We start from the raw sequence: 27,041 nt of genomic DNA on the forward strand, positions 1-27,041 counted from the left end.
CCCGATTCTTATACTATGGCTGGTCCAAATAATGAAAGTAATTGTTACCATCCACCTCTCGTGTCTCCCCTTTTCCTTATAGACTGTAAGCTTGAGAGCAGGGCCCTCACTCCTCTTGGTAGCTGTTTTTATCTATGTTCTTATTGTTATGATGTAATGTCTATTGTATGGACAAGTCCCCTCTAAAATGTAAAGTGCTGCGGAATATGTTGGCGCTATACAAGTAAAATTATTATTAATAACCTTTTATAAGTGATAACACAGCATCACTGTGCAGCTTATTCTGCAGTCTCCCATCAGCAGAATAGTGAGTGCAGCTCTGGAGTATAATACAGGAGGTAACTCAGGATCAGTAATGTAATGTATGTACACAGTGACTGCACCAGCAGAATAGTGAGTGCAGCTCTGGGGTAAAATACAGGATGTAACTCAGGATCAGTAATGTAAACTAAGTACACAGTGACTGCACCAGCAGAATAGTGAGTGCAGCTCTGGGGTAAAATACAGGATATGACTCAGGAGCAGTAATGTAAGGCAAGTACACAGTGACTGCACCAGCAGAATAGTGAGTGCAGCTCTGGGGTATAATGCAGGATGTAACTCAGGATCTTTAATGTAATGTATGTACACAGTGACTGCACCAGCAGAATAGTGAGTGCAGCTCTGGAGTATAATACAGGATGTAACTCAGGATCAGTAATGTAATGTATGTACTCAGTGACTGCACCAGCAGAATAGTGAGTGCAGCTCTGGGGTATAATACAGGATGTAACTCAGGATCTTTAATGTAATGTATGTACTCAGTGACTGCACCAGCAGAATAGTGAGTGCAGCTCTGGAGTATAATACAGGATGTAACTCAGGATCAGTACAGGGTAAGTACGGTAATGTAATGTATGTACACAGTGACTGCACCAGCAGAATAGTGAGTGCAGCTCTGGGGTATAATACAGGAAGCAATTTAGGGTCAGTAACGCATTTACAAATGTGTGCAACTTTTTAAGTACATTAGATTCTTAAATATAAAGAAATTAAAAGCCAACGGTGCTTTTACAGCAGTCGTCCGAAAATTACCGTACTTTTGATGTACTCCTAATACGATTGGCTAGAACTTCCTAATACACTGTTGCCCTAAATATCCTATGTCAATGGGTTTCCGGGTGCCAGCTACCTCACTTCCATTTTTGCTCTTGATACTGTCATCTGTGCGGCTATCCAGGAAGCTGGATGAAAGACATATCCGTAGCCAAGCCAGCCCCTTTCTATGGCCTATTGATTTGTGGTTCAGCTTTTGCATATGATTTTCAGTGCAGTAATTCTGTCCTGTGTTGACTTCATAGAGCTGCCAGGTTGCTTTGCTAAAAGGAGATTGTTCTGTTTGTTTTTTAGTAAGGTCAATTTACTAAACCATCTCTTTATTGGACAACCCCTTTAAGAACACATTTGATATAAAAAAAGAAGAAAAATCTAAGCTATGAACACAGAATTCCATGTAGGATATTGGCTGAGGAGCCACTTGACCTTTGCCGGCTCGTGCTGTATAGAGCGGGCAGCAGCTGCCGTCGCTGCCTTTTCGTGCCGGCTCCTCATCAGGTGCGTTTGTTTGAGACAATCCTGCTTCCATGATTGGGAAGTGATTGAACGGCTTTTAATAAAAGCGTTTTTTTTTTTTTTTAATTCACGCCCCTGAAGCGGTGCGTGCTGCTCTTACTTATTTAATCGTGAGCCTGGCTTAGCTCTCCAAAGAAAGAAAAGCAATTTAGTGCTGTAAAAGTAACAAAGGGCGATGGCGGAAGGGATGGGATTTGCCGAGAAGGCCCCTATTCTTAATGCTTGCTAATGTTCCGCTCCTTTCTTTGATGTGTCTCGCTTCTTTCTATTAAAATGTATTAACATATTGAGTGGAAAACATAAAAACAGTCATTTAAATATGTATGAGCGCGCGGCTAATGTGCTCCTTTCAATTACGCCTCGCGCTGGACTTACTTGCACCGCGGCTCCTCGCACCAGTCTTTCTCGCGGTGCTCCTGCTCGTTCCAGGCGACAATCTTCAACTCGCCGGCTTCAAAGCTGTGACGGAAAAGTAAACAAAGATAAGAAACACAAGGGAAGCATAAAAAAGAGAAAAATAATAATGATAATAAGAAAAGGAACCAATGCCGACCACAGACACTGATAATTCATTTTCCATTTGAGTCTAATAATCCGAGGCTTTTCACTTATCAGACTGATTGATGGGAAATGTACAAACATTCAACTGCACCCAGAAATTATTATAGGGCGACTTGGGGGCTCTGCACTTGGGACTAGGCCCAGACTTATTAGCAGGGCCAGAGATCAGAAGGTCATTGCGCTGGGACCTCCGGCGATCAGTCTGTCCGGAAATATGCGATTAAGTGTACGATTTATCTGCAGCACCGCGCCACCCGACAGCTCGATACCCGCGCCACCTCACAGCACGCTACGCGCCACTCGACAGCACCCTATGCACCACCCACCTCCCGACAGCACCCTACGCGCGCCACCCAACAGCACGCTAGGCGCCTCCCAACAGCACGATACCCGCGCCACCCGACAGCATGCTACGAGCCACCCAACAGCACCCTACGCGCGCCACCCCCCTCCCGACAGCACCATACGCCCGCCACCCGCCTCCCGACAGCACCCTGCGCGCCTCCCGACAGCAAGCTACGTGCCTCCTAACAGCACGCAACATAGTAACATAGTTATTAAGGTTGAAGGAAGACTAAGTCCATCTAGCTCAACCCATAGCCTAACCTAACATGCCCTAACATGTTGATCCAGAGGAAGGCAAAAAAAACCCATGTGGCAAAGAGTAAGCTCCACATTGGGGAAAAAAAATTCCTTCCCGACTCCACATACGGCAATCAGACTAGTTCCCTGGATCAACGCCCTATCAAGGAATCTAGTATATATACCCTGTAACATTATACTTTTCCAGAAAGGTATCCAGTCCCCTCTTAAATTTAAGTAATGAATCACTCATTACATCATCATACAGCAGAGAGTTCCATAGTCTCACTGCTCTTACAGTAAAGAATCCGCGTCTATTATGCTTAAACCTTCTTTCCTCCAAACGCAGAGGATGCCCCTTGTCCCTGTCTCAGGTCTATGATTAAAAAGATCATCAGAAAGGTCTTTGTACTGTCCCCTCATATATTTATACATTAAAACGAGATCACCCCTTAACCTATCTTGGCATTGCAGACCCCCCCAGTCCTCTAATAACCTTGGTCGCTCTTCTCTGCACCCGCTCCAGTTCAGCTATGTCTTTCTTATACACCGGAGACCAGAACTGTGCACAGTATTCTAAGTGTGGTCGAACTAGTGACTTGTATAGAGGTAAAATTATGTTCTCCTCATGAGCATCTATGCCTCTTTTAATGCATCCCATTATTTTATTTGCCTTTGTAGCAGCTGCCTGACACTGGCCACTGAATATGAGTTTGTCATCCACCCATACTCCCAGGTCTTTTTCATTGACGGTTTTGCCCAGAGTTTTAGAATTAAGCACATAATTATACATCTTATTACTTCTACCCAAGTGCATGACCTTACATTTATCCCCATTAAAACTCATTTGCCATTTATCAGCCCAAGCTTCTAGTTTACATAAATCATCATGTAACATAAAATTGTCCTCCTCTGTATTGATTGCCCTGCAGAGATTAGTGTCATCTGCAAATATTGAAATTCTACTCTGTATGCCCCCTACAAGGTCATTAATAAATATGTTAAAAAGAAGAGGGCCCAATACTGATCCCTGTGGTACCCCACTGCTAACCGCGACCCAGTCCAAGTGTGTGCCATTAATAACCACCCTTTGTTTCCTATCCCTGAGCCAGCTCTTAACCCACTTACACATTTTCCCCTATCTTCATTATTCTCATTTTATGTATCAACCTTTTGTGTGGCACCGTATCAAAAGCTTTTGAAAAGTCCATATACACTACGTCCACTGGGTTCCCTTGGTCCAGTCCGGAATTTACCTCTTCATAAAAACTGATCAGATTAGTCTGACATGAACGGTCCCTAGTAAACCCGTGCTGATACTGGGTCATGAGGATATTCCTCTTCAGATACTCCAGTATAGAATCCCTTAGAATGCCCTCCAGGATTTTACCCACAGTAGAGGTTAAGCTTACTGGCCTATAATTACCGAGTTCAGTGTTTGTCCCTTTTTGAATATTGGCACCACATTTGCTTTACGCCAGTTCTGTGGTACAGACCCTGTAAGGCTACGTTCACATTTGCGTTGTTGGGCGCAGCGTCGTCGACTGATACCGACACATGCGTCATGCGCCCATATCTTTAACATGGGGGGCGCATGGACATGCGCCGGTATGCGTTGTAATGCGTTTTACGACGCATGCGTCATTTTGACACACAAGACATGGTACAGAAGACGCTACTTGTAGCGTTTTCCCTGCGCCGAATTTCCTGATCTTTACTATCTTATGACAACGCATGCGTCACAAAACGCTGCGTTGTGTATATGCGTTGTGGGTTGCGTCGCCGACGCTGCGCCCAACAACGCAAATGTGAACGTAGCCTTATTATGGAGTCTTTAAAGATTAGAAATAATGGTCTATCAATGACTGTACTTAATTCCTGCAGTACTCGAGGGTGTATCCCATGCGGGCCCGGAGATTTGTCAATGTTAGTGATTTTTAGACGCCGACGTACTTCCTGCTGGGTTAAGCAGGTGACATTTAATTGGGAATTTTTATCACTGATCATTTTGTCTGCCATGGAATTTTCTTGTGTAAATACTGACGAAAAAAAAGTCATTTAGCATATTGGCTTTTTCCTCATCCACCATTTCACCCAGACTATTTTTAAGGAGGCTAACACTATCATTTTTTAGTTTCTTACTATTTACGCAGTTAAAGAATATTTTGGGATTATTTTTACTCTCTCTGGTAATGAGTCTTTCTGTCTCAATCTTTGCTGCCTTGATTTGCTTTTCACAGAATTTATTTAATTTTTTGTATTCATTTAATGCCTCCTCACTACCTACTTCCTTTAATTCTCTAAATGCTTTCTTTTTGTCACTTATTGCGCCCCTTACAGCTCTATTTAGCCATATTGGTTTCCTCCTATTTCTAGTATGTTTATTCCCATACGGTATATACTGTGCACAGGTCCTATCCAGGATGCTAATAAACGTCTCCCATTTTCTTTGTGTATTTTTACATCTCAGTACACAATCGTTAATTGCACTAAGATCAACTCTCATCCGTTGGAAATTTGCCCCCCTGAAGTTTAGTGTGCTTGTAACCCCTCTATTACACATCTTATTAAAGGATACATGAAAACTTATTATTTTGTGATCACTATTCCCCAAGTGACCCCCAACCCTTATATTTGCTATGCGGTCTGGCCTGTTGGTTAATATTAGGTCTAGCAGTGCCCCCCTTCTTGTTGGGTCCTGAACCAGTTGTGAAAGGTAAGTGTCTCTCATAGTTGTCAGACACCGATTACCTTTGCTGGAACTGCAGGTTTCTGTTCCCCAATCTATTTCAGGGTAGTTGAAGTCCCCCATAACAATGACTTCTCCTTGAGTCGCAGCTTCATCTATTTGCTTTACGAGGTTATTCTCCGTTGCTTCCATTATTTTTGGAGACTTATAACAAACTCCTATCAGTAATTTATTATTTTTTCCCCCTCCCCTTATCTCCACCCGAGCGGCTAGGTATCTTATCTCCACCCGAGCAGCTACGAGCCTCCCGACAGCACGCTACTGGCCTCCTTGTCCAAACCCGCCCCCAACACTGATTAGCAGCTGTCAGTACACAGTGTGCACAGAAAGAAGCCAATCAGTGGTGGGGGCGGGGTTATACACAGCTCAGCATTCAGAGCTCTGCTAGATCTGCAGCAGAGGAAACTGTGATTGTATCACAACCGCTGCACCCAGTAAATCAAGTGCTACATCGTTAGAATCAGGGTCTCGGCCCCTACATCATTATGTTCTCAGATTGTAGAAACATGCTGACGGATTCCCTTTAATAGAACTGTCATACACTCATATTATGTCTACAAATTTGTTTAGCCCTTTAATATACAGGTTATATGAACCGTCAGTGATAGGTAGCCGTGCAGTGTCTGATGCTGCTTCTTCATAAAGAAAAATAGGAAGCGATGGTGAAAATGGAACCTGGAAGATCCTCTTTCTTTATGATGCCAGCAGTAAGTAGGGGCTCTGGGAGACCCCAAAGATCTGTAGATGACATGCTGACAGCTGTGGGATTGAAATTTTCTATCAGCGCCTTTCGCTTGAATGTAGTATATCTGTTCTCTACAGCACGGGCACAAGTGTACAAATTACCGCTTTCCCTATTTACAGCTTGGAGCATTAAATGCTGCATTTTCCGGGACGTAACATTTACTACACACGTAATGCTCTTTTAAAAGCTGCTTGTGTCCAAGACCTTTCCTCCTCAGTCGGAAAATAATTGTTTTTCATGTGTGCAATTAACATTTTCCTCACTTGACACTGCAGCAGTGTTAAATCTCGTGGTTGACACAGAATTTTACAGTACAGTGAATCTGTAAGAACATTGCGATAAACCTAAAATAATCCAGTGACCTTTAAATCGCATTACTGTGCTTTCTACCCGGCCGCTCGCCACTTCAGCACCGCGCTCCCGTGCTTACAGGTGGAGCAGCCATTACTGTGCTTTCTGCTCGGCCACTCGCCACTTCAGCACTGCGCTCCCATGCTTACAGGTGGAGCAGGCATTACTGTGCTTCCTACCAAGCCGCTCACCACTTCAACACCGCGCTCCCGTGCTTACAGGTGGAGCAGCCATTACTGTGCTTCCTACCCGGCCGCTCGCCACTTCAGCACCGCGCTCCTGTGCTTACAGGTGGAGCAGCCATTACTGTGCTTCCTACCAGGCCGCTCGCCACTTCAGCACCGCACTCCCGTGCTTACAGGTGGAGCAGCCATTACTGTGCTTCCTACCCGGCCGCTCGCCACTTCAGCACCGCGCTCCCGGGCTTACAGGTGGATCAGCCATTACTGTGTCACTGCTCCATTACCAGACGGAGATGGGAAGTGGCCACCAAAATTCAGGAAAGGGAGTACATTGGGGATATTCTGCCTTCATGAAACAGGAACAGAGATTATTTTCCCATTTTTAATTTATTTCAAGTATATTTTATTGGGGTTGTTCACTACTTATTTTAAAAATGGGTTAAAAAAAAAAAAACACCAACCGTACCAATTTTGCTCCTTGGTTCTGCTGCAGATATCCTCCCATATCTTTCTCCTCCAGTGAATAGGGAATAAAGTTTTTGGCTGCAGTAGTCATTTTCTCTATGAGCTAGAAGGAACCTTCTCGATTGGCTGCAGTGGTACATTTCCCTAAGAGCCAGAAAGAACCTTCTCAATTGGCTGCAGTGGTCATTTTCTCTCTGAACGAAAAAGAACCTTCTCGATTGGCTGCAGTGGTCATTTTCTCTCTGAACGAAAAGGAACCTCCTCGATTGGCTACAGTGGTCATTTTCTCTATGAGCAAGAAGGAACTGTCGATTTGCTGCAGTGGTACATTTCTCTATGAGCCAGAAAGAACCTTCTCAATTGGCTGCAGTGGTCATTTTCTCCATGAGCAAGAAGTAACCTGCTCAATTGGCTGCAGTGGTCATTTTCTCCATGAGCAAGAAGGAACCTTCTCGATTGGCTGCAGTGGTCATTTTCTCTATGAGCCAGAAGGAAACTTCTCGATTGGCTGGAGTGGTCATTTTCATATGAGCCAGAAAGAACAGTTTTGGTTGCAGCCAATCAATACCACCTAACTACGCACAGATATGGAAGCCTGGAGACACTGACAGCAGTAACAAAGGGCGGTGGGGTCCAGCAGGTGAGGATATTTTTTTTCCTTTTTAGTTATACTAAATATATTGATACTTTCAATAGCTAATTTTTATCTTAGGCAAAATCCCCATTTTGATGCTCCAGATTTGAGGCAGAAAAATTGCGGATAGCATAAGGATTTGAAAGCAAAATCAAGGCCAAAATCTTTTGGCAAGTGCTCTGATTGCAGTATGGTGACGCATCTTTAATACATTGTTATCCAATGTGCATGATAGTGGGTATAATCCCCAGCGATAAAGAAGGGTTGGGCATGTCGGATTTCAGCATGCCTGATCCCTTAGCGGTCAGGTGATATAATCCACCAGCAGAGATGGCCGGCAGCAGCTTATTCACTTTTCCAGTTGATCACACAAGCACGCCCGCCCTGTTTCATACACATCAGATGATCGTTGTGTTCAGCCGACCGAAGATGTGGATGGAGGGCTCCTAACTCTCCCATGACCGATGAGAGAAGGATCGGGCAAATGGAATTTCGTCAAAATTATTCTTTTGTTTTCAGGGAAGATGATCCACCATAAGAGGTGTCTTTCACCAATTTGGCCATTGAAAACCCAAATGCTTGGCCGAGTCGAGCGCTCGTGATGAAAAAGATCACTATCTGCCGTCTCCGGTGTGTGGCCCGCCTTAAGCCCCCTATACATATTAGGTTAATGCCAGCTGCACCTGCAGTCATTGACAGGTACGGCCGACACACAAATATGTATGGTGGAGATTTTGATCGGGCGTGTCGAATGTCGGACTGCTGATCACTTTGATCTCCCAGAGATTTGCCGCCGGCAGAGATGTATCTGTAGGAAGATTGTTTAAAAAAACATGGGAGCGCGCCTGTGTTAGGAGCTGACGGTCGAACAATCAGCCAACTAATGTGTATGGGGGGGGGATCTAGAGAGGAGAAGCTCTGATCCTCCATCTATCCTCATCACCACACTAATTTGCTCATTAATGGTTTACTATCCTGTTTATTAATGACTTTCGACTAACCTCTGCCCTAATCCGCACCTCCCACTCAACTCCCAGACTTCTCCCGCGCTGTACCAATCCTCTGGAATGCTCTACCCGAAGAAGTTAGGACCATCCACAATTTGCACAGTTTTAGGCGCTCTGTCAAAACGCATTTGTTCAGAGCGGCCTATCACGTTCCCTAATCGAAGTCATTTTATGTTTGTGTGTGTGTAGCCCATTCACCAGCTCCATCTATCCCTCAAGACGGCTGGACCTTCATTGTAAATACACACCTGTGCTTTGTATCTCCCCCACCTCATTGTAGATTGTAAGCTCTCACGAGCAGGGTCGTCTTATTGTGCTTTAATTATTGCATTGTTAACGTTGTTACTTACGACTGTTTTGTTTTGAAACTTAAACTGTAAAGTGCTGAGGAATATGTTGGCACTATATAAATAAAGATTATTATCTACTATATAATTGTATAAGGGTCACTTCCGTCTGTCTGTCTGTCACAGATATTCATTGGTCGTGGCCTCTGTAATGGAAATCCAAGTCGCTGATTGGTCGTGGCTGTTTTGCCGCGACCAATCAGCGACGGCCAGAGTCCGGCGGCAATATGGCCGCTTTCCTCCTCGCAGTCAGTGCCCGCTCCATTCTCCCATCCAGTCAGCCCTCACACAGGGTTAATGCCAGCTTTACACTCGGGTTACGCAGCTATCAACCCTGTGCGACCAACTTCTTACTATTGATGCTGCGTATGCAGCATCAATAGTTATAACGATCTAATGCTAAAAATAATAATAAAAAAAAAAGGTTATTCTCACCCTCCGACGTGCGTCCTGTCATCAGCAGTGCAAGCGGCAGGTTTCGGTTCCAAAGATGCTATGCGAGAAGGCCCTTCCATGACATCACGGTCATTGTACCACGACATCATCACAGGTCCTGCGCTCATCCAACCCTGGGACCGGAAGCTGCCGCTTGCACCGCACACAGGCGCCAGGACTAGAAGGGCTCTTTGGAGGGTGAGTATATGTTTCTTTTTTATTTTTTAACCTGTTACATACGTGACTGGGCAGTATACTAAGTAGCTGGGCAGTATACTATGTGGCTGGGCAATATACTACGTGGCTGGGCAATATACTACGTGGCTGGGCAATATACTACGTGGCTGGGCAATATACTACGCGGCTGGGCAATATACTACGCGGCTGGGCAATATACTACGCGGCTGGGCAATATACTACGTGTACATGTATATTCTAGAATACCCGATGCGTTAGAATTGGGCCACCATCTAGTTATTATAAATGCTGGTCGTCTGGGTGCAACTTTATACAGCAATTGCCAACAGGAGCTGCCATGAGCATTCGAAAAAAAAAAATCTGCTATCAGTAATTAGTCTGCTTGCTGACAGTTTCCACATATAAACACATTTTTAAAAGGCACAACGTGAAAAAAACTAACAAAAAAAATACCCACAATCACCAATGGTAGTTGAAGGTGAAGCTTTAGCCTATATCCTTCATTCTGAAGTATGAGGTCTCACAAAATCACAGGCAGGAGGCGATGATCAATTAAAAAAAATTTAAAAGAACGTTGTGAACTGTAATCTGCATTTCATGTACAGAACACGAGAGTCCAGAGGGAGAACAGTTTATCAGATTAATTAGCGCATTCATCTCCCCTTCCAGGTACGTCTAATGAATAAATCCTACTGCTGCCTAAAGAAAAAAATACAAAATATTTTGAATGAATATTGGCGGCTTCTCCCGTAACTGAGGTCAATATTATGAGATTATTATAAAGAGAAATCTAACAATATACCGTACTCGTTCAACATTTCCTCTGTAGCCTTGTCTCGCCGAGAATAGAGGCGATACAGAAGACTGCCCGTAGGCCGCCTCCATGTGCCTCCGCAGAGGGGAGCGCGCGCCTGCTTTACATTTTGATTATGGGATGTAATCAGCTTTTTGAGTTTTTGAGGTTAAGGGGCTTATCTTGTTAACTCCGTCTAGAGAAGCCAGTTGGTCAAATTTCTTTCTGCTCTAACAGCTTTCTCCCTTGCCGGCACTGTGAGCGGCACAAACCGCTGATAGCACCACTTTTTATGGGAAAATACCATAAATACAAACATGAAATGTGAAAGAAGCGGGATTCTGACTATCCATTGGGCATGTACTTACTTTCAGAAGCGTCTCTGAAAAGGAGACTGGAAAAAGCAGATGACAGAAGTCATACATGACCTGTACTTTGGTAATATTTGCTCCAAGATAAGATGGCATATAAATGAGCCGACAATCGGAGACCGTGTGTTCGTAAGAATGTTCGTTCCCGATTGTCGGTCCATGTAATTGTTAGTAAGAATGCTCCTTCCCGATTGTCGGTCCATGTAATTGTTAGTAAGAATGCTCGTTCCTGATTTTCGGCCCATGTAATTGTTAGTAAGAATGCTCGTTCCCGATTGTCGGCCCATGTAATTGTTAGTAAGAATGCTCCTTCCCGATTGTCGGCCCATGTAATTGTTAGTAAGAATGCTCACTCCTGAATTCCTGATTGTCGGCCCATGTAATTGTTAGTAAGAATGCTCGTTCCAGATTGACGGCCCATGTAATTGTTAGTAAGAATGCTCGTTCCCGATTGTCGGCCCATGTAATTGTTAGTAAGAATTCTCATTCCTGATTGTGGCCCATGTAATTGCTAGTAAGAATGTTCGTTCCGGATTGTCGGCCCATGTAATTGTTAGTAAGAATGCTCGTTCCCAATTGACGGCCCATGTAATTGTTCATAAGGATGCTCGTTCCCGATTGAGGGTCCATGTAATTGTTCGTAAGAATGCTCGTTCTCGATTGTTGGCCCATGTAATTGTTAGTAAGAATGCTCATTCCCGATTGTCGGCCCATGTAATTGTTAGTAAGAATGCTCGTTCCCGATTGTCGGCCCATGTAATTGTTAGTAAGAATGCTCCTTCCCGATTGTTGGCCCATGTAATTGTTAGTAAGAATGCTCGTTCCCAATTGACGGCCCATGTAATTGTTCATAAGGATGCTCGTTCCCGATTGAGGGTCCATGTAATTGTTAGTAAGAATGCTCGTTCCCGATTGTCGGCCCATGTAATTGTCAATAAGAATGCTTGGTCTCGATTCTCGGCCAATGTAATCATTCTGGAGATCACTCAACAAACGAGCAAAATGCGCATTGACCGGGTGATTAGATCTTTATGTTGGTAAAGAAAATCGTTGTCATCTGGCAGAACATCACCAATGTAAAAAGGGAATTTGACGATGATAACATGATGATATATGGGGACAGAACGATCATATTAATGATCTTGCTGCCCCCATCAGCACTGGCCTGGGTAAACAGGTCAGTAAATGAGCGTTGATCGACTTGTATATAGTTGATCATCACTGAATAATGGGCTATGAATGGCACGTTGATAGAAGATATTAATTATGGCAATCATAGGATGACTAGACATGATAATATGCAAATTATAAAAAAGTTAATATTTTCAAAACCTCTCTATTTTATTCAGTATTGTGGAGATAGCAGCCAAGGCTGTAAGGTTGGGGGTTTCTGTGCATTGTGCTCTATCAATTAGGTTATTAACGGTTCTAAGAAATATCCTGCGGTCCTGAATGCACTTGGGCAATTCATCAAGATCCGCTGCTGGCAGCCCCTTTGTAATTGTCAACCAATAATGTCCAAGATGTGCTCAATAACCAGATGAGTACAGAGAGGCTGCAGCCATGGAAGCACATTTAAGCCACACAGGAGGTTTACAGTAGCACAATTAACATGCGGCCTGGCTCCAAGGACACTTTGGAGAAATTGTAGAACAGTTTATTCCACAATCTAATCTCGCGAGTTGAAACCGTGTTAAGGCATCTTCATGGCATTGCCCACTTGGTCTCCAAGAACAATATCTAATTATCCATGTGTCCAAGACAAAAGCGGGACTCTATAAAAATAGGATATACCACCATGCCAACCTAAATTGCAGTGCTGCTTTGCACTATGATAGCATTGGAGAGTGGTCGCAAGAGGTCAATGCATCACCTTTGCGAGGGAACATCACACTGGTGAAACTCCCTAAATTATGGCGTGGACTGCCAGAATACATAGTAGCCAAACCCCTCTAATCTCCATTCCAGGTGCACCAACATTGATTTGGAGGAGGAACCACTGGTACGGCCAAGCTCTCTATTGTCCGAGGAGGCACTTTTTATCACTACCTTGCCAGGTTGCATGTTGCTGGTGCAGTTGTGAGTATCACAGCCTTCAGAGTCTCCAGACGTGTCTAACATCAAGCATTTATGGGACGAAAGAGTCAGCATGGGTTTATAACTAAAGTCATGTCAGTCTAACTTAATTTCCATCAATGACAATCACTGACTGGGTGGATCAGGGAAATGCTGTAGATATAGTATATTTTGACTTCAGCAAAGCACTTGACAAAGTATCTCACACCATCCTTATTGAAAAAAAATGACAAAGTATGGAATGGACAAGGCAACTGTTAGGTGGATTCATAACTGGCTTAGTGATCGGAACAAGAGAGTGGTCATAAATGGCTGCACATCCAATTGGAAGAATGTCTCAAGTGGGAGGTACCACAGGGCTCTGTCCTGGGCCCTGTATTGTTCAACATCTTTATCAATGATTTAGATGAAGCAATTGAGGGTACACGGATTAAATTAGCTGATGACACAAAGCTAGGAGGGATAGCTAATACTAGAGAAGAGAGAGAGGATTCAAAAAGATATAAATAAACTGGAGCAGCAGGCAGCAACTAACAGAATGGTTTTTAACAAGGAAAAATCCAAAGAACTACATATGGGCAATAAAAGTGAAAAAAGCATATACAGAATGGGAGGAATAGGGCTAAGCAACAGCACATGTGAAAAAGACTTGGGTATACTAATAGAACCTCATCTGGAATACTGTGTCCAGTTTTGGGCACCAAATTTTAAAAAAAGGCATCAACAAACTGGATCAAGTTCAGAGAAAAGCAACCAGAATGGTGACTGGTCTGCAAACCATGTCCTGTGTGGAACGGTTACAGGATTTGGGAATGTTTAGCTTCCAAAAAAGAAGACAGAGGAGACATAATAGCTGTCTACAAATATCTCAAGGGCTGTCACATTGTAGAAGGATCATCTTTATTCTCATTTGCACAAGGAAAGACTAGAAGCAATGGGATGAAACTGAATGGGAGGAGACACAGATTAGATCTTAGAAAAAACTTTTTGACAGTGAGGGTGATCAATGAGTGGAACAGGCTGCCACGAGAGGTGGTGAGTTCTCCTTCCATGGAAGTCTTCAAACAGAGGCTGCACAGACATCTGTCTGGGATGATTTAGAGAATCCTGTTTTGAGTAGGGGGTTGAACCAGATGAACCAGGAGGTCCCTTCCAACTCTACAATTATATGATTCTATGACATCAGTCGGCAACTGTATAAAGGAGCTGCCAGCAGCTGATCTTGATGATTTGCCTAAGTGAATTCAGTGCCACAGAACATTCCTCAGACAACAAATAACCTTATTGATAACAGCCAAGGCTGTTGTGAATTCTGCTCTTGCGTTCCCTCCAGTGGTTGTAGGTGGGAATGCAGTTGTCTCTGAGTCACAGTCCTGGCCAGGTGTATCTGCTAATTGCTGTTCTGACTGGGATATTTAAGTGTGCAGGATTCATTAGCCCTTGCCAGTTGTCAATGTTTCTTTGGAAGTATTGGATCTCTGCCTGGCCTCACCTGCTTAGCTGCCAGATCAGCAAAGATAAGTGTCTGTTTCTTTTTCTGAAGCACACTTGCTGTGTGCTTATTTTCAGTGCTGATCTTTTGTTTCTATTTGTCCAGCTTAGACTGTGTCAGTTGTTTTTCTCAGTCTGGTTGGATTCTCTGGAGTTGCAGTTATACTCTCCACATCTTTAGTTAGGTGGTGGAGTTTTGTATTTTCTGCTGTGGATAATTTTTGTAGTATTTTTATGCTGACCGCTTAGTATCCTGTCCTTTTCTATTTAGCTAGAAGTGGCCTCCTTTGCTAAGCCTGTTTTCTGCCTGCGTGTGTCTTTTCCTCTCCAACTCACAGTCAATATTTGTGGGGGGCTGCCTATCCTTTGGGGGTCTACTCTGAGGCAAGATAATTTTCCTATTTCCATCTTTAGGGGTATTTAGTCCTCCGGCTGTGTTGAGGTGTCTAGGTTTTGTTAGGCACACCCCACGGCTACTTCTAGTTGCGGTGATAAGATCAGGGTTGGCGGTCAGTATAAGTTACCACCTACTCCAGTGAAGGTTTTCATGCTGCTCCAAGGCCACCTGATCATAACACAAGGCTGTAAGTGTGAGGATTTCAGCATGTGGCGCACATACGCGATACTGAATAAATTGAGATGCTTGGAAACTTTTGTTCCCATTCTTTAGCTATTTGCAGATCAGTAAGGCCCCTTTCACACATCAGTTTCAGTCACAATTTGTCTAATTTTGAAAAAAACGGATCAGGCAACTGATGCCGCGGGAGTAGTTTTTTCTCATCGACTTGTATTAGCGACGGATGGCCTCGCGTTTCATCCATTGTTTGCCGGATCCGTCGAAAATAGTTTGTCCGGCGGGCGGAGACAATGGACAAAGTAACGTTTTTTGTGTATGTCGAAAAATTGGACACCGACGGATCCGTCACCGTCCGTCGTTTGCTCGAATGGAAACCTATGGGCACCGGATCTATCAAATTACTGAATCTGGCGACAGTTTCCATTTTTACCATTTTTTTTTTTTTTTTAACTGAGCATGCTCTGATTTAATTAGGATCCAAAAAATTCATGGTGCAATCACAAATATGAAAACTGCAATAAGTTTGGTACTCCAACATACATTATATCAAAAGACAAAGATATCAAACCATCTCATCCTGCCATTCTACTCTTCCTTGAGGTGAAATAAAGTACTCAGCAAATTTGTCACTTCTACAGATGAGGTCTCCAACACGTGCAACCAAAATATCAAAGTTTTCCGCTTTCATTCGAACATAGTTAAAAAAAAAAAAAACTTCTCAGGGTTTCCTCTCAACTCCATATATAACATAGAATACACCCCACGTGTCGTGTCATTCTCAGTGCAGTGATTGGGTGGATCCAAAAACGACGCCGATGCAGATGCATGATGCGCTGTCTTTCTGTCTCCTTTTCAAGAACGATCGCCACCAAACGATTCGCCTCAAAAGTAAAATCCACATAGATCTTCACAATGCTCGCAATCACACCTTCCATTTTTGCCACTTTGCCACTCTACAACCTGTCAAAGATGGGGTGTAGAAACACTGTATATACAGGTTTTCCGTAGCCAATCACGTTTGGGAGCCTCCCATTGGGCGTTTAAAAAAAAACGGATCCGTCGTAAAACAGATTAAGAAAAACGGAAGAAACGGATTAAAAACTGATGCGACAGATCAGTTTTTTCGCCGGATCCGCTAGTGGGCTTCGTTGAAAAAAAACAAATCCGTTGCATCAGTTTTTCACACTCTGCAACGGATCGGTCGAGCCAACAGATTGTGACTGGCGGCAAAAAACTGATGTGTGAAAGGGGCCTAACATGTCTATCCATCCTGTGATGTCCATAATTCTTTAGTTTTCCTACTCGGTGGTGCAATTTCAATGAGAAAAAATGTATTAGTAATGGTCAAAAAATTATTTGCCGAACTTAAACGGACAAGGCTGGTTTCCAAAGGATTGGGGGGTGACCTTACTGACAGATTTCCAATAATCAGGGTCACATTTGGTTGTATCAAAGTCCTACAGAACCTCTAATCAACCTTCAGCCATCTATTACAGGTGACAACAGAACAAAATCCCATTAGCTAAAATCCACAGGAATCCTCCTCCGGCTATTGTACTTGACTAGTGACTGCTGCGCCGTTTCGCCGCCCGCTTCCACTGTATCGGCTCACTTGCCTCTGTTTACACTGAATATTTCCAAAGTCTTTTTTTTCCTTCTAACCATTCTCCGTATTATTTATGGTAATGAGATGGTGATCACAGGGCTGCCGATTCCGACTAATGACATCCGATGGCTATGTGCAGTCACTAAATAGCGAGTGCATATGTTTTGTCAGAGAACGCCCATACCAAACAAAGGACCTAATGAAAGGAATATTACAAAGTGACCCACAATGCAACCAGGGTGATGGATCTCACGCAAATCAGCCCTTCATGATGAAACATCAAAGTCCTCCTGGAGCCTGCCAGACAATGAAGCCTATCTTATTCTGATTTACCAGACAAGGAGAAACGCGTTTCTAATCTCATTTCAGGATTAAAAGCTAGCAAGAAACAACTTGAGGCAAAAGTAGTCTGAGTTTATGCAAGAGCGGAGATTTCAGCCATTCTGGAGGCACAGAGATTGATTATTACCTATGAGCAGAATACAAAAAAAAATAAAAATTTAAAAAGCGCATTTGCTTTGGGGAAAAAAAGTGAAAGCTAACAAAAAAGGTGGATTTCAGTGAATCAGTAGCATCTACAGTAATGTAGGGATGTAATGTTAGCGAGAATCAAACCTTTGCACACAAACGCACTAATGGAGATTTAGGAACCCCAATATATAGGCAGTGCCAAAGTTGGCTCAAGGCAAACTTGTGTATCAAGTGACAGATTCCCCTCAGTCACACTTTTTTTTTTTTTTTTTTAATTCACTTTTTTTTTTCCCCGAAATGCAAATTTAAGCAACTTTTTGAATAGTCTTCAATAAAAATCTGCAACCATTTTCTGTTGCAGCATCTGTGAGTTCTTTATCTAGCAAAATGTCAAAATCGGTCAAAGCTCCCACTCCGTTCTGATGAATCTCTTCCCTCTCTTTTCACGGAACAGAAAAAAAGTTGAGTAGGGGGAGTGAGAGCACAGTAACTTTTATATTGGGGGTGTATAGTGGTGTGCTCCTCCATGTGACCGAAGTGAGATTTCTGGTGTAAGGAATGCCACTGCTCGTCATCAATTAGACAAGCTGTAGTGTCACGCCCCTGACACCTTCGTTCTGCTCCGACTCCCAATTTGGCAGATCTGGGAGTGGGAAAACTGCAGATTTCTGGAGTGAAAGCTTTGATGAACCAGGCCTGAAACTTCTCTTCAACATCTATTTTATTATTATTATTATAATACATTTTTATAGTGCCATTTATTTTATGGTGCATGTGAACAGGGCAAATATAGATAAGTACAATAAACATGAGTAAAACAAGGCACACAAGTACAGGAGGAGAGAGGACCCTGCCCGCGAGGGCTCACAGTCTACAGGGGATGGGTGAGGATACAGTAGGAGAGGGTAGAGCTGGTCGTGCGGTGGTTCAGTAGTTGGAGGATCACTGCAGGCTGTAGGCTTGTCGGAAGAGGTAGGTCTTCAGGTTCTTTTTGAAGGTTTCCATGGTAGGCGAGAGTCTGATGTGTTGGGGTAGAGAGTTCCAGAGTATGGGGAAAGCACGGGAGAAGTCTTGTATGCGGTTGTGGGAAGAAAGGGAATCTACCAACAAAAAAATGCCCCGTAATAGGTGATAAGGCACTTGCCCATAAATTCCAAAAGGTTTTTCAAAATTTGCCAATTAAGGCTTTTCTCATCTTGAATTAAGGAGTGCACTGCTCCCCAGCTTTTTGCTGAGTAGCGGTGCGCTCTTGACTGATTGACAGTTCAGATCGGCGGAATTATTGTTCCGCATTCCAATACTGGAAGCAGAAACGGCTTTCCCTTAGCAGCTGAACTAGAAGTTGGTCGTATGCTGTGATCTGGTAAGCTTCGGAGCACAGGCTTTATAACAAAGCACTTGTAAGCGCTGCCTATGAAATCAGCCACCTCTAATACATCGAGGCAGCGATAATCTAAGCAACCAGCATCAAAAAATTAAAGAATCCCTTTTAGAATTTTTTTTTCTAAAAACAAGGCAATTGCAAAGTTGCTTGCTTTTACTCATTTGTGACGAGAAAATCCCCTTTAAAAATTGCTAATTCGTACATTAAGCAGGGGAGGGGCTTAAAAAATCCACCAAAATTAGTATTCAAGAACTAGCTTGCTATAAATACTTGAGCAGAACATCTGTCATTGAAAATGGTCTCAGTTTAGTAAGAAAAGCAACCTTTAGCCCTGTTCATCACATATTCTTACACCGGGAAGGCTGCAGACAGAACTGACGGCAGCTTTCTGCTATTACTACCCTTAATGACCCATTCCACAACAACATCTCCATCTTGTAATTAATTTCCTCGAAAGCTCCAATTCCCTTAAATAACATCCTGTAGCCCGATAACATTAGCCGGCTTTTATTTTCTGCGGGTTAGTAGCACCGAGAGGTCAGAATAACTTTTAATTAGTCTGCTGTAATTAGCAAAATAATACAGGCGGAAAAAGCGGATAATAAATCTCTCCTAGACGTAAAAAACTAAAGCCAATAGGCTAACAGGGTGGGTGCTGTGTGACCCAATGATTGGCTCGGAGAAAAGGATTTTACGGTAAGTACACAAGAATCCCTATTTCTCCTACGCCTCATTGGGGGACACAGGACCATGGGACGTCCTAAAGCAGTCCCTGGGTAGGAAACAATCCACTGCAATTGCTCATTGTACCACTGCATGTGTGTGGAGAGCCTTCTCGAGGCGATGTATTGGCGCTTGGCAAAGTGAAGGTAAGACAATTTCCTCATTGAGGTGGAAAGATGAGACAACTTTCGGTAGAAAAGACGGGGATGTTCTCAAAACAACCTTATCCTGATGAAAAATGAGGAAAGGAACTTGGCAAGACAAGGCCGCCAGTTCTGAGACTCGTCGGATGGACGTGGCCGCAACCTGGAAGGCATCTTTCCATGGCAGAAGAGACAGGGAAACGTCCTGCAGAGGTTCAAAGGGAGCCTCCTGCAAGACTCCGAGGACCAAATTAAGGTCCCATGGTTCCAACGGCATCTTATACGGTAGCACCACATGGGAGACTCCCTGAATGAACGTCTTCACCTGTAATCTGTTGGCAATTTTACGTCGGAACAGGACTGACAAGGCAGAAATCTGCTGTTTGACAGAACTAAGGGCGAGACCTAAGTCCAAACCCGACTGAAGGAATTCGAGGATGGTAGGAACGAAAAATTCAAGAGGAGAGCGTCCATGGTCCTAGCACCCTGAGAAGAAGATCTTTCAAACGCGATGATATATACGCATAGATGTATGCTTTCTAGCACTTATCATGGTAGAAATGAACTTGAGAGAAGAGAGAAGCCTGCCTGTGTCAGCACCCAGGACTCAACGGCCATGCCGTTAAACACAGGGCCTCAGAGTTCTGTGGTAAATGGGGCCCTGGGATAAGAGGTCTGTGCGATTTGGTAATCGCCAGGGGACATCGACAACTAGTTGAACTAGTTTGGCGTACCAGGCCCTGCACGGCCAATCTGGCGCAATGAGGATTACTGGTTTCCCCTCCGCTCTGATCTTCTTGATGACTCTCGGCAGCATGGGAAGCAGGGGAAATATGTACGGAAGCTGGAACTGATGCCACAAGTGAACAAGTGCATCTGCCCTAATGGCTGCCGGATCGTGGGACCGAGCTATGAAGTTGGGAACCTTGGAATTTAGCCGTGAGGCCATCAGATCCACATCTGGGGTTCCCCAACGACAGCAGATCTGGTGGAAGATCTCCGGATGGAGAGACCACTCTCCGGAGTCGAGACCTTGGCGGCTGAGGAAATCTGCCTCCCAATTTTCCACTCCCGGGATGTGAACCACTGATATCATTGAGCGGTTTTCCTCGGCCCAACGAAAGATGTGGCCTACCTCGGTCATGGCTGCCATGCTGCATGTTCCCCCCTGCCGGTTGATGTATGCCACTGCCGTGGCATTATCGGACTGAATCCTGATGGGACGACCCGTCAGGAAGGGATGGAATTGAAGAAGAGCCAACCTGATTGCCCGTTTTTCCAGGATGTTGATGGGCAGGTGAGCTTCCTGTAGAGACCAGCGGCCCTGAGCAGTGTGATGGTGGAACACTGCTCCCTAGCCCAGAAGACTGGCATCTGTTGTCACATCTAGCCAATGTACTGGGAGAAAGGACTTCCCTTGATTCAGGGAGGACTTCAAAGTCCACCACCTGAGAGACTGACTCGCTGGGGAAGGAGGAAACGACGATCGAGAGAGAACAGGTTCCTGTCCCACACAGCCAGGAGAGCATATTGTGAGGGGCGGAGGTGTAGTTGAGCGAATGGGACCGCCTCCATAGCTGCTACCATCCTGCCGAGGACTCTCATAGTGAGACGTAGAGAGTGAGAATGAGGTTGGGAGAGCTTCTGAGCTTCCCGCTGTAAGACAGATCTTTTCCGGGGGAAGAAGTACCAACCCCTGGGACGAGTCCAGTATCATTCCTAGAAAGAAAATTCGCTAATCCGATACTGGGGAAGATTTTTTGAAGTTTATCTTCCAACCCAGGCGAGAAAGATTATCTATTGTAATGGTCACGGCCTCCTTGCAGGTGCGGAAAGAGGGGCCTTTGATGAGGATATCATCTAGATACGGTAACATCTCGGGTATGGAGGATGGCCACGGCAGCCGCCATGACCTTGGTGAATACCCTGGGAGCGGTGGCGAGGCCAAAGGGCAGAGCACCGAACTGAAAGTGATCTTCCTGAACTGCGAAGCGAAGAAACTTTTGGTGAGAAGGTAAAAGAGGAATGTGGAGGTATGCGCCCTGGATGTCTATGGACGCTAGGAACTCGTATTTCTCCATGGAGGCGATGACAGAACGAAGCGATTCCATCCGGAACCGTCGCACCCTGACAAATTTGTTCAGCAGTTTTAGGTCCAGTATGGGCCGTACTGTACCGTCCTTCTTTGAAACAATGAACAGGTTTCAATAAAAACCTTGAAACCTTTCGCTTTGAGGAACCAGGATAATAACCCAGTTTTCTTTTAGAGAGCTTATGGCCTGGAAGAACTCTGATGCCTTTGCCCTGTGAGGAGAAGATGGGAAAAAGCGATTTGGTGGAAGAGAGGAGAATTCTATCTTGTATCCGGAGGACACTAGTCGCAGACACATTCGTCGTAAATGACAGAGCCACGCGTCGCTGAAGGAAAGCAGGCGGCCGCCTACTTTGTGTCCTCCGGATACCCCAGGGAGTCTGTGTGGGAGACCTGCCCGGTCTGGACCCTCTGGACCCTGACTGCCTAGGCCTGCCTCTCCAAAAGGGGGAAGTTTGTAAGAGGTTTGAGGACCTCTATCCCTACGTTGTGCAAGGCCAGGTCCGTAAGATGTGGAAGTAGAGGACCAATTTGAGCTGAAGCGGAAAACAAAAACAAACAAAAAAACAAAAAAAACAAAAAAATCGGGACCGGGCTTGCAGTTGCTGGTTCCGAAAGGGTCTCTGTTGTGGAAGAAATTTACTCTTCCACAACAGAGACGTCAGAAATTAATTGGTCGAGCTTTTCGCCAAAAAGGTGACCGTCCTGATATGGAAGAGAAGTCAATGACTTTTTGGAAGTCGAATCTGCACGCCAGTCCCTGAGCAATAAGGATCTCCGGATGGTGATGGCGTTTGCTGCTGCTTGAGAAGCACAGTTAGCAGCGTCCAGGGATGTGGTAACTACAAAAATCTCCCGCTCTGACTATCTTAGTAGCGAGGTCTGCTATCTCGAGGGGGAGATCGGTATCCAGCTGCGGACAAGACCTCAGCCCAGTGGGTCATAGCCTTAGCAACCCACGTACCAGGAAAAGATGGGAAGAGTGTGGCTGCTGAGGCTTCAAAGGCTGAACGCGCCATATTGTCGATCTGACGATCGGTTGGATTTTTAATAGAGGCGCCCTCCGAAGACGATAAAATAGATTTAGTAGCCAGGCGTGATACTGGAGGATCTACCGGGGGAGATTAAGACCAATCTTTTCTTAGATCCTGGGCAAAGGGATATTTTGATTCCAGGGGCTTCTGCCCTGTGAATCGTTTATCGGAACAGATCCTGTGAGATTCAACAATTTCCTTAAAATCAGGATGAGTAGCGAATAGCTTGCTTGGTCCTCTTAAAGGACACGGCATGATCCATTTTAGATAAAGGTTCCTCCTCAAGTTTCAAAGCCTTATTCACTGACTCAGAGTCGAGAGTCTCTTGATCGTTATGAAATTCCTGATCTAGGGACGTGTCAGAATCGTCCTCTGAAACAGGTGCTCTGCTAGCCCCAATGGAAGGGGTGCAAGAAATGGAGCTCTCAGAACCCGAATCCTGGTGATGGTCTGGGGATATGGCATGACTCCTTTTTCTGGAAGGGCGAGAGCCCCTTGGCAAGGTACGACCCCTAGAGAACGAGGAGTTTTGAGGATCGGAAGCGTCGTCCGTAAAGGTGCCCTGGTTAGAGGAGGGGTCTCGGAACGATTCTAACGCTTTTGCCAGGGATGCCATAGACCGGGTAATGGAGGTAGCCCACTCAGGGGGACCAGGCTCACTAGGTTTGGTATCAGTAACAGGTGGTTCCTGAACAGTCGCCGGATCACAAGCTGTGCACAATGCAGTATTGTGACTCCGGGGTAATGAGACCTTACAAGAGGTACATGCAGCAAAAAATACAGTGTGGGTTTTCCTAGACTTTTTGTGAGGCCTTGATTGAGACATAGTAACCTTGAGGGGAGCGCTTACTAGCAGGGAAAGGGTTAAGCTATGTATCTGCAGCTTACCCAGGTCCTGTGTCTTGAGTTCCCAGGGGAGGTCCGCAATGTATGGTCCTGAAGGCAGTATATCGGTATCCAGAGATTAGGAGGGCTGGAGCAGCGCTGCAGGATCAGCGCTGCGTGTACCAAGATGGCCGCCGAGATCTGTCAGAGCGCTTCTCATGGAACGAGAAGAGCTGGAAAAGATGGGCAGCGGAAGTTGCCGGTGGGCGTGTCCAAGGACTCCGGCCTGTATGAAGGAGAAAAGTCGGGGACTAAATTTGAAAAACTTTCGGTTGCGGCGTCGCGACCCCTATTAGTGCCATCCTGAGGTGCGCTCCTTCATCAAAAATGCGCGCTGCGGACCACCCACGGACCCGGGCTTTAGCCCTGTTAAATGTGCGGGACTTCCATACCCCGGGGACCAAACTCCCCCCCAAACCCCCCCCAGCGCCTCGGCCCCCGCAGTGTACTCACGGTAGATGCGGTTGGCCGGTGCTCAATCCACAGTCGCCGTAGTCAGGGAGGGGGTGGAGAGCTTCTGCCGCCTTGCGTCATCCGCTATGTGAGTGGTGATGCAGAGGGGGGCTGCACAGACGCCATATATATTATGTCCGGCTATGCACCTGGCTCCAGCAGAGGTAAATGGAGGGTTACTCCATCTGGTCGCCTGCTAGAGAGGGAGGAGATCGGAACACGAAGGAACTGTCGCCCGTAAGGTGAGCTCAGGGCTGGCATCCAACGTTGCAGGAAAGCATACGGGAAGAATGCTCCACGTACATGCCTGTTGATGGTTCGGGGGAGATCGGAACCTAGAAAGGGTCCGTCGCCCCCATTTGCTCCGTTAAGGAAAAATAGAATAAAAAATTTAAATTTTAATAAAAACGGCGGGGTCCGAAAGCGGACCCAAGTGCATCCTACAGACACTAAGCAAGAACTGGGTCACTTAGAGCCAGCAGGAGGGTGTATACTGCAGGGGAGGAGATATTCTTTATGTGTTAACTTAGTGTCCTCCTAGTGGTTGCAGCATAACACCCATGGTCCTGTGTCCCCCAATGAGGCGTAGGAGAAAAAATGTCTTTATAGAGAGGGGAGGGAGGTGAAAAAAATAAAGCAGAGCACAAGCATAAAACAAGAACTGTATGTTTAAATAAGATTTAAGAAAAACAAGGATATGTTCTGGAAGTCGGCACAAATTTGTGTCATATCGACATTAGTTTGTCACATTTTTGCGGACATCGACAGAAAATAAATCTCTGTGAAATTTATAAAGTTGTCTGAATGCAAACTTTGCTAACTTTACAAGTTATTAAAATTCTTACTGCTACAGCCTGTAATGGTAAGCCAGAGCTGCATTCATAATTCTGTAGGCTTCAATTGCTGAAGTCTCAAAGTATTCTGTCACGGGTAGTGATGATCGTTTGAATTAACCAGTTAGTGCAATTTTCCAATAGAACTACGACTTTCAGAGAATTGAATGTTCCTTATTATGCTCGGGGATCATCAAGACGAAAGAAAACACCTCACCAGCTGACCAGCAGATTGATGCCCCCTCATTCCAGTCTCTTTGTCCTCTTCTTTCAGCCATCGAGAATCTTCACTATAGGCTGTGGCATAGCAGGCCGACAAATGGTACAAAAAAAAAAAAAAAAACCTCTTTGAATGCCCCTCTGGATGCCTCCAGTCTTCATGGCTTCCTCTTTCAGCCATCAAGTGCCTCATCAGCCCATTTTTCTCTACATGCCAGGCCTTCTGGCCATGACTATGCCTCGGGGGTTACTGCGCATCGCAACTTTTGGCCTTGCGGCGTGCTCTGACCGGCGAGGCCTTGTCGCGGACAGAAGTCCCATCCTTCAGTGAAGAAAAAGCAGATGTCTTGTGAGATAGTAGAAGGAGAAGGCCATGAGGACCAGATGGGCAGTGGGGTGGCCATTGAGGTGATTATTAGTTTTGGAAATTTTCTAGATTATTTGGTTTGCCAAAATGGCATCTAGGCTTTTTTTATCTTCAGAAATTAAATCAAACTGTTTGAATTTGCATGGAACCGTGAATTTCAGGAAATTCAGCTTGAACTCGATCCTCTGCAGATGGATCTGCGTATCACTAATCATAAGGTCTACCTGCAGTGATGTAGACCCAGAGGATTGCTAAGGAATATCCCATAGGCTTATCCGGGGAGCGAACGTCTGAAAAATTGAAAGTTATTTAACCTTAAACACGTTGAATCTCGTAGTAATTCTCCGGGTCAGTACTCCCAATAAGCAATGGTTGGGCAGCAGAAGAACGGATGTCACCAATTCCCAGCACCGAGGCAGACAGGTAGTGACTGGAGGAGACAGTTTGGTCACAATGGTAGAAAGGCAATAGGCAAGATCTGGAGGCAGACCGGTAGAAATGGCCAACAAGCAAGACCGGGCCATACCAAGAGAAGCCAGAAGAAACACAAAAAGGAACAAAATGGAGCTTATTGCCCAAAATTTAGGCAATTTTAAGAAACCTTTAATTTCTATATATCGGCTCAAGACAGGGTGATTTGGCAAACATTGGTCCTTTTAGAAGTCAGGAGTCAGCACGTCCACGTGAGGGAAGAACAAGCAGAGGGCACAGTAAGAAGCTGAACGTGGAGCACAAATGCTCTGACCTGGAAAGTGGCAGCCATTGAGCACCATGACAGCCACACTGTACCCAACCAGAATGATGAGGCTGAGAACATGATGCGGAGATACACTTGGTGACGAAAATAAACCCTTTCCCACTAAATACATATATAACCAACTCTTATGATCACTGGGGGTCTGACTTGAGGGACAACACAGAATTATGCAAGCGACCGCTATAAATGACCTTTTGTTTCCAATGTTCTCCAGATACCGAAATCTCTGATTTGGCCAACAAATGTAATATATAGTTTTGTGAAAAAGAATCACGACATCTTGGAATTTATGAGCTCATGAGTCCAGTAAGGTTGTAAATCACAGAGACCGTCCTCCAAGTGAGCAGGGAAACCGAGTGAATAAATTCCATATAGTATTGAATCTTTTCCTGCAAAACTATATATCATTTTGCTTCCCCTTTCATCCTGGACATCTCTAGAGGTCAGAAATCTCCCCAATGTGAAAGTTTCTCATGAATCTAAAAAATATCCAAATATGCAGTTAAAAAAAAATCATTATATCCCAACGTTTCAAATAACTGGACAACGTGCGAACAGTTAGAAGGTTGATTCTCCAAAAACTCACCATAATGGTGAAAAAAAATGAGTTACGAGCAAGGGACTCCCATATGATGTACATATACCCTAATATGGCATTTGGAATAAGGATGAATTATTGAAAGGGACAATACCTACTGTTTAGAAATAGCACTTTGTCATCTGCTTATTGCCAAAGGACATCATTTATAATTGGGATTTTTTTCTTCTAATTTCACAGCCCTACTAATCGGCTCTGTACATGTGCTTACAATCTAGCTCCTCTGTCAGTTGAGATGCAGGTGTTGGGGTTTGTGTCTATTCAGACTGCATCCCGTCATTACACACAATTATGACAAGAT

At 44.7% G+C, this 27,041-nt stretch overlaps 1 protein-coding gene across 1 annotated transcript in view; it reads right to left on the reverse strand.

The window, feature by feature from the left end:
• Positions 1–27,041, reverse strand: part of NBAS (NBAS subunit of NRZ tethering complex) — an 854,371-nt gene that overhangs the window by 661,835 nt on the left and 165,495 nt on the right. The window contains exon 22 of the mRNA XM_069728113.1: positions 1,987–2,070. Within this exon, the coding sequence (XP_069584214.1) occupies positions 1,987–2,070 (84 nt within the window). The remainder of the gene's footprint in view (positions 1–1,986; positions 2,071–27,041) is intronic.

This window comes from Ranitomeya imitator, chromosome 5 (genome assembly GCF_032444005.1).
Source record: "Ranitomeya imitator isolate aRanImi1 chromosome 5, aRanImi1.pri, whole genome shotgun sequence".
Taxonomy (NCBI): Eukaryota; Metazoa; Chordata; class Amphibia; order Anura; family Dendrobatidae; genus Ranitomeya; species Ranitomeya imitator.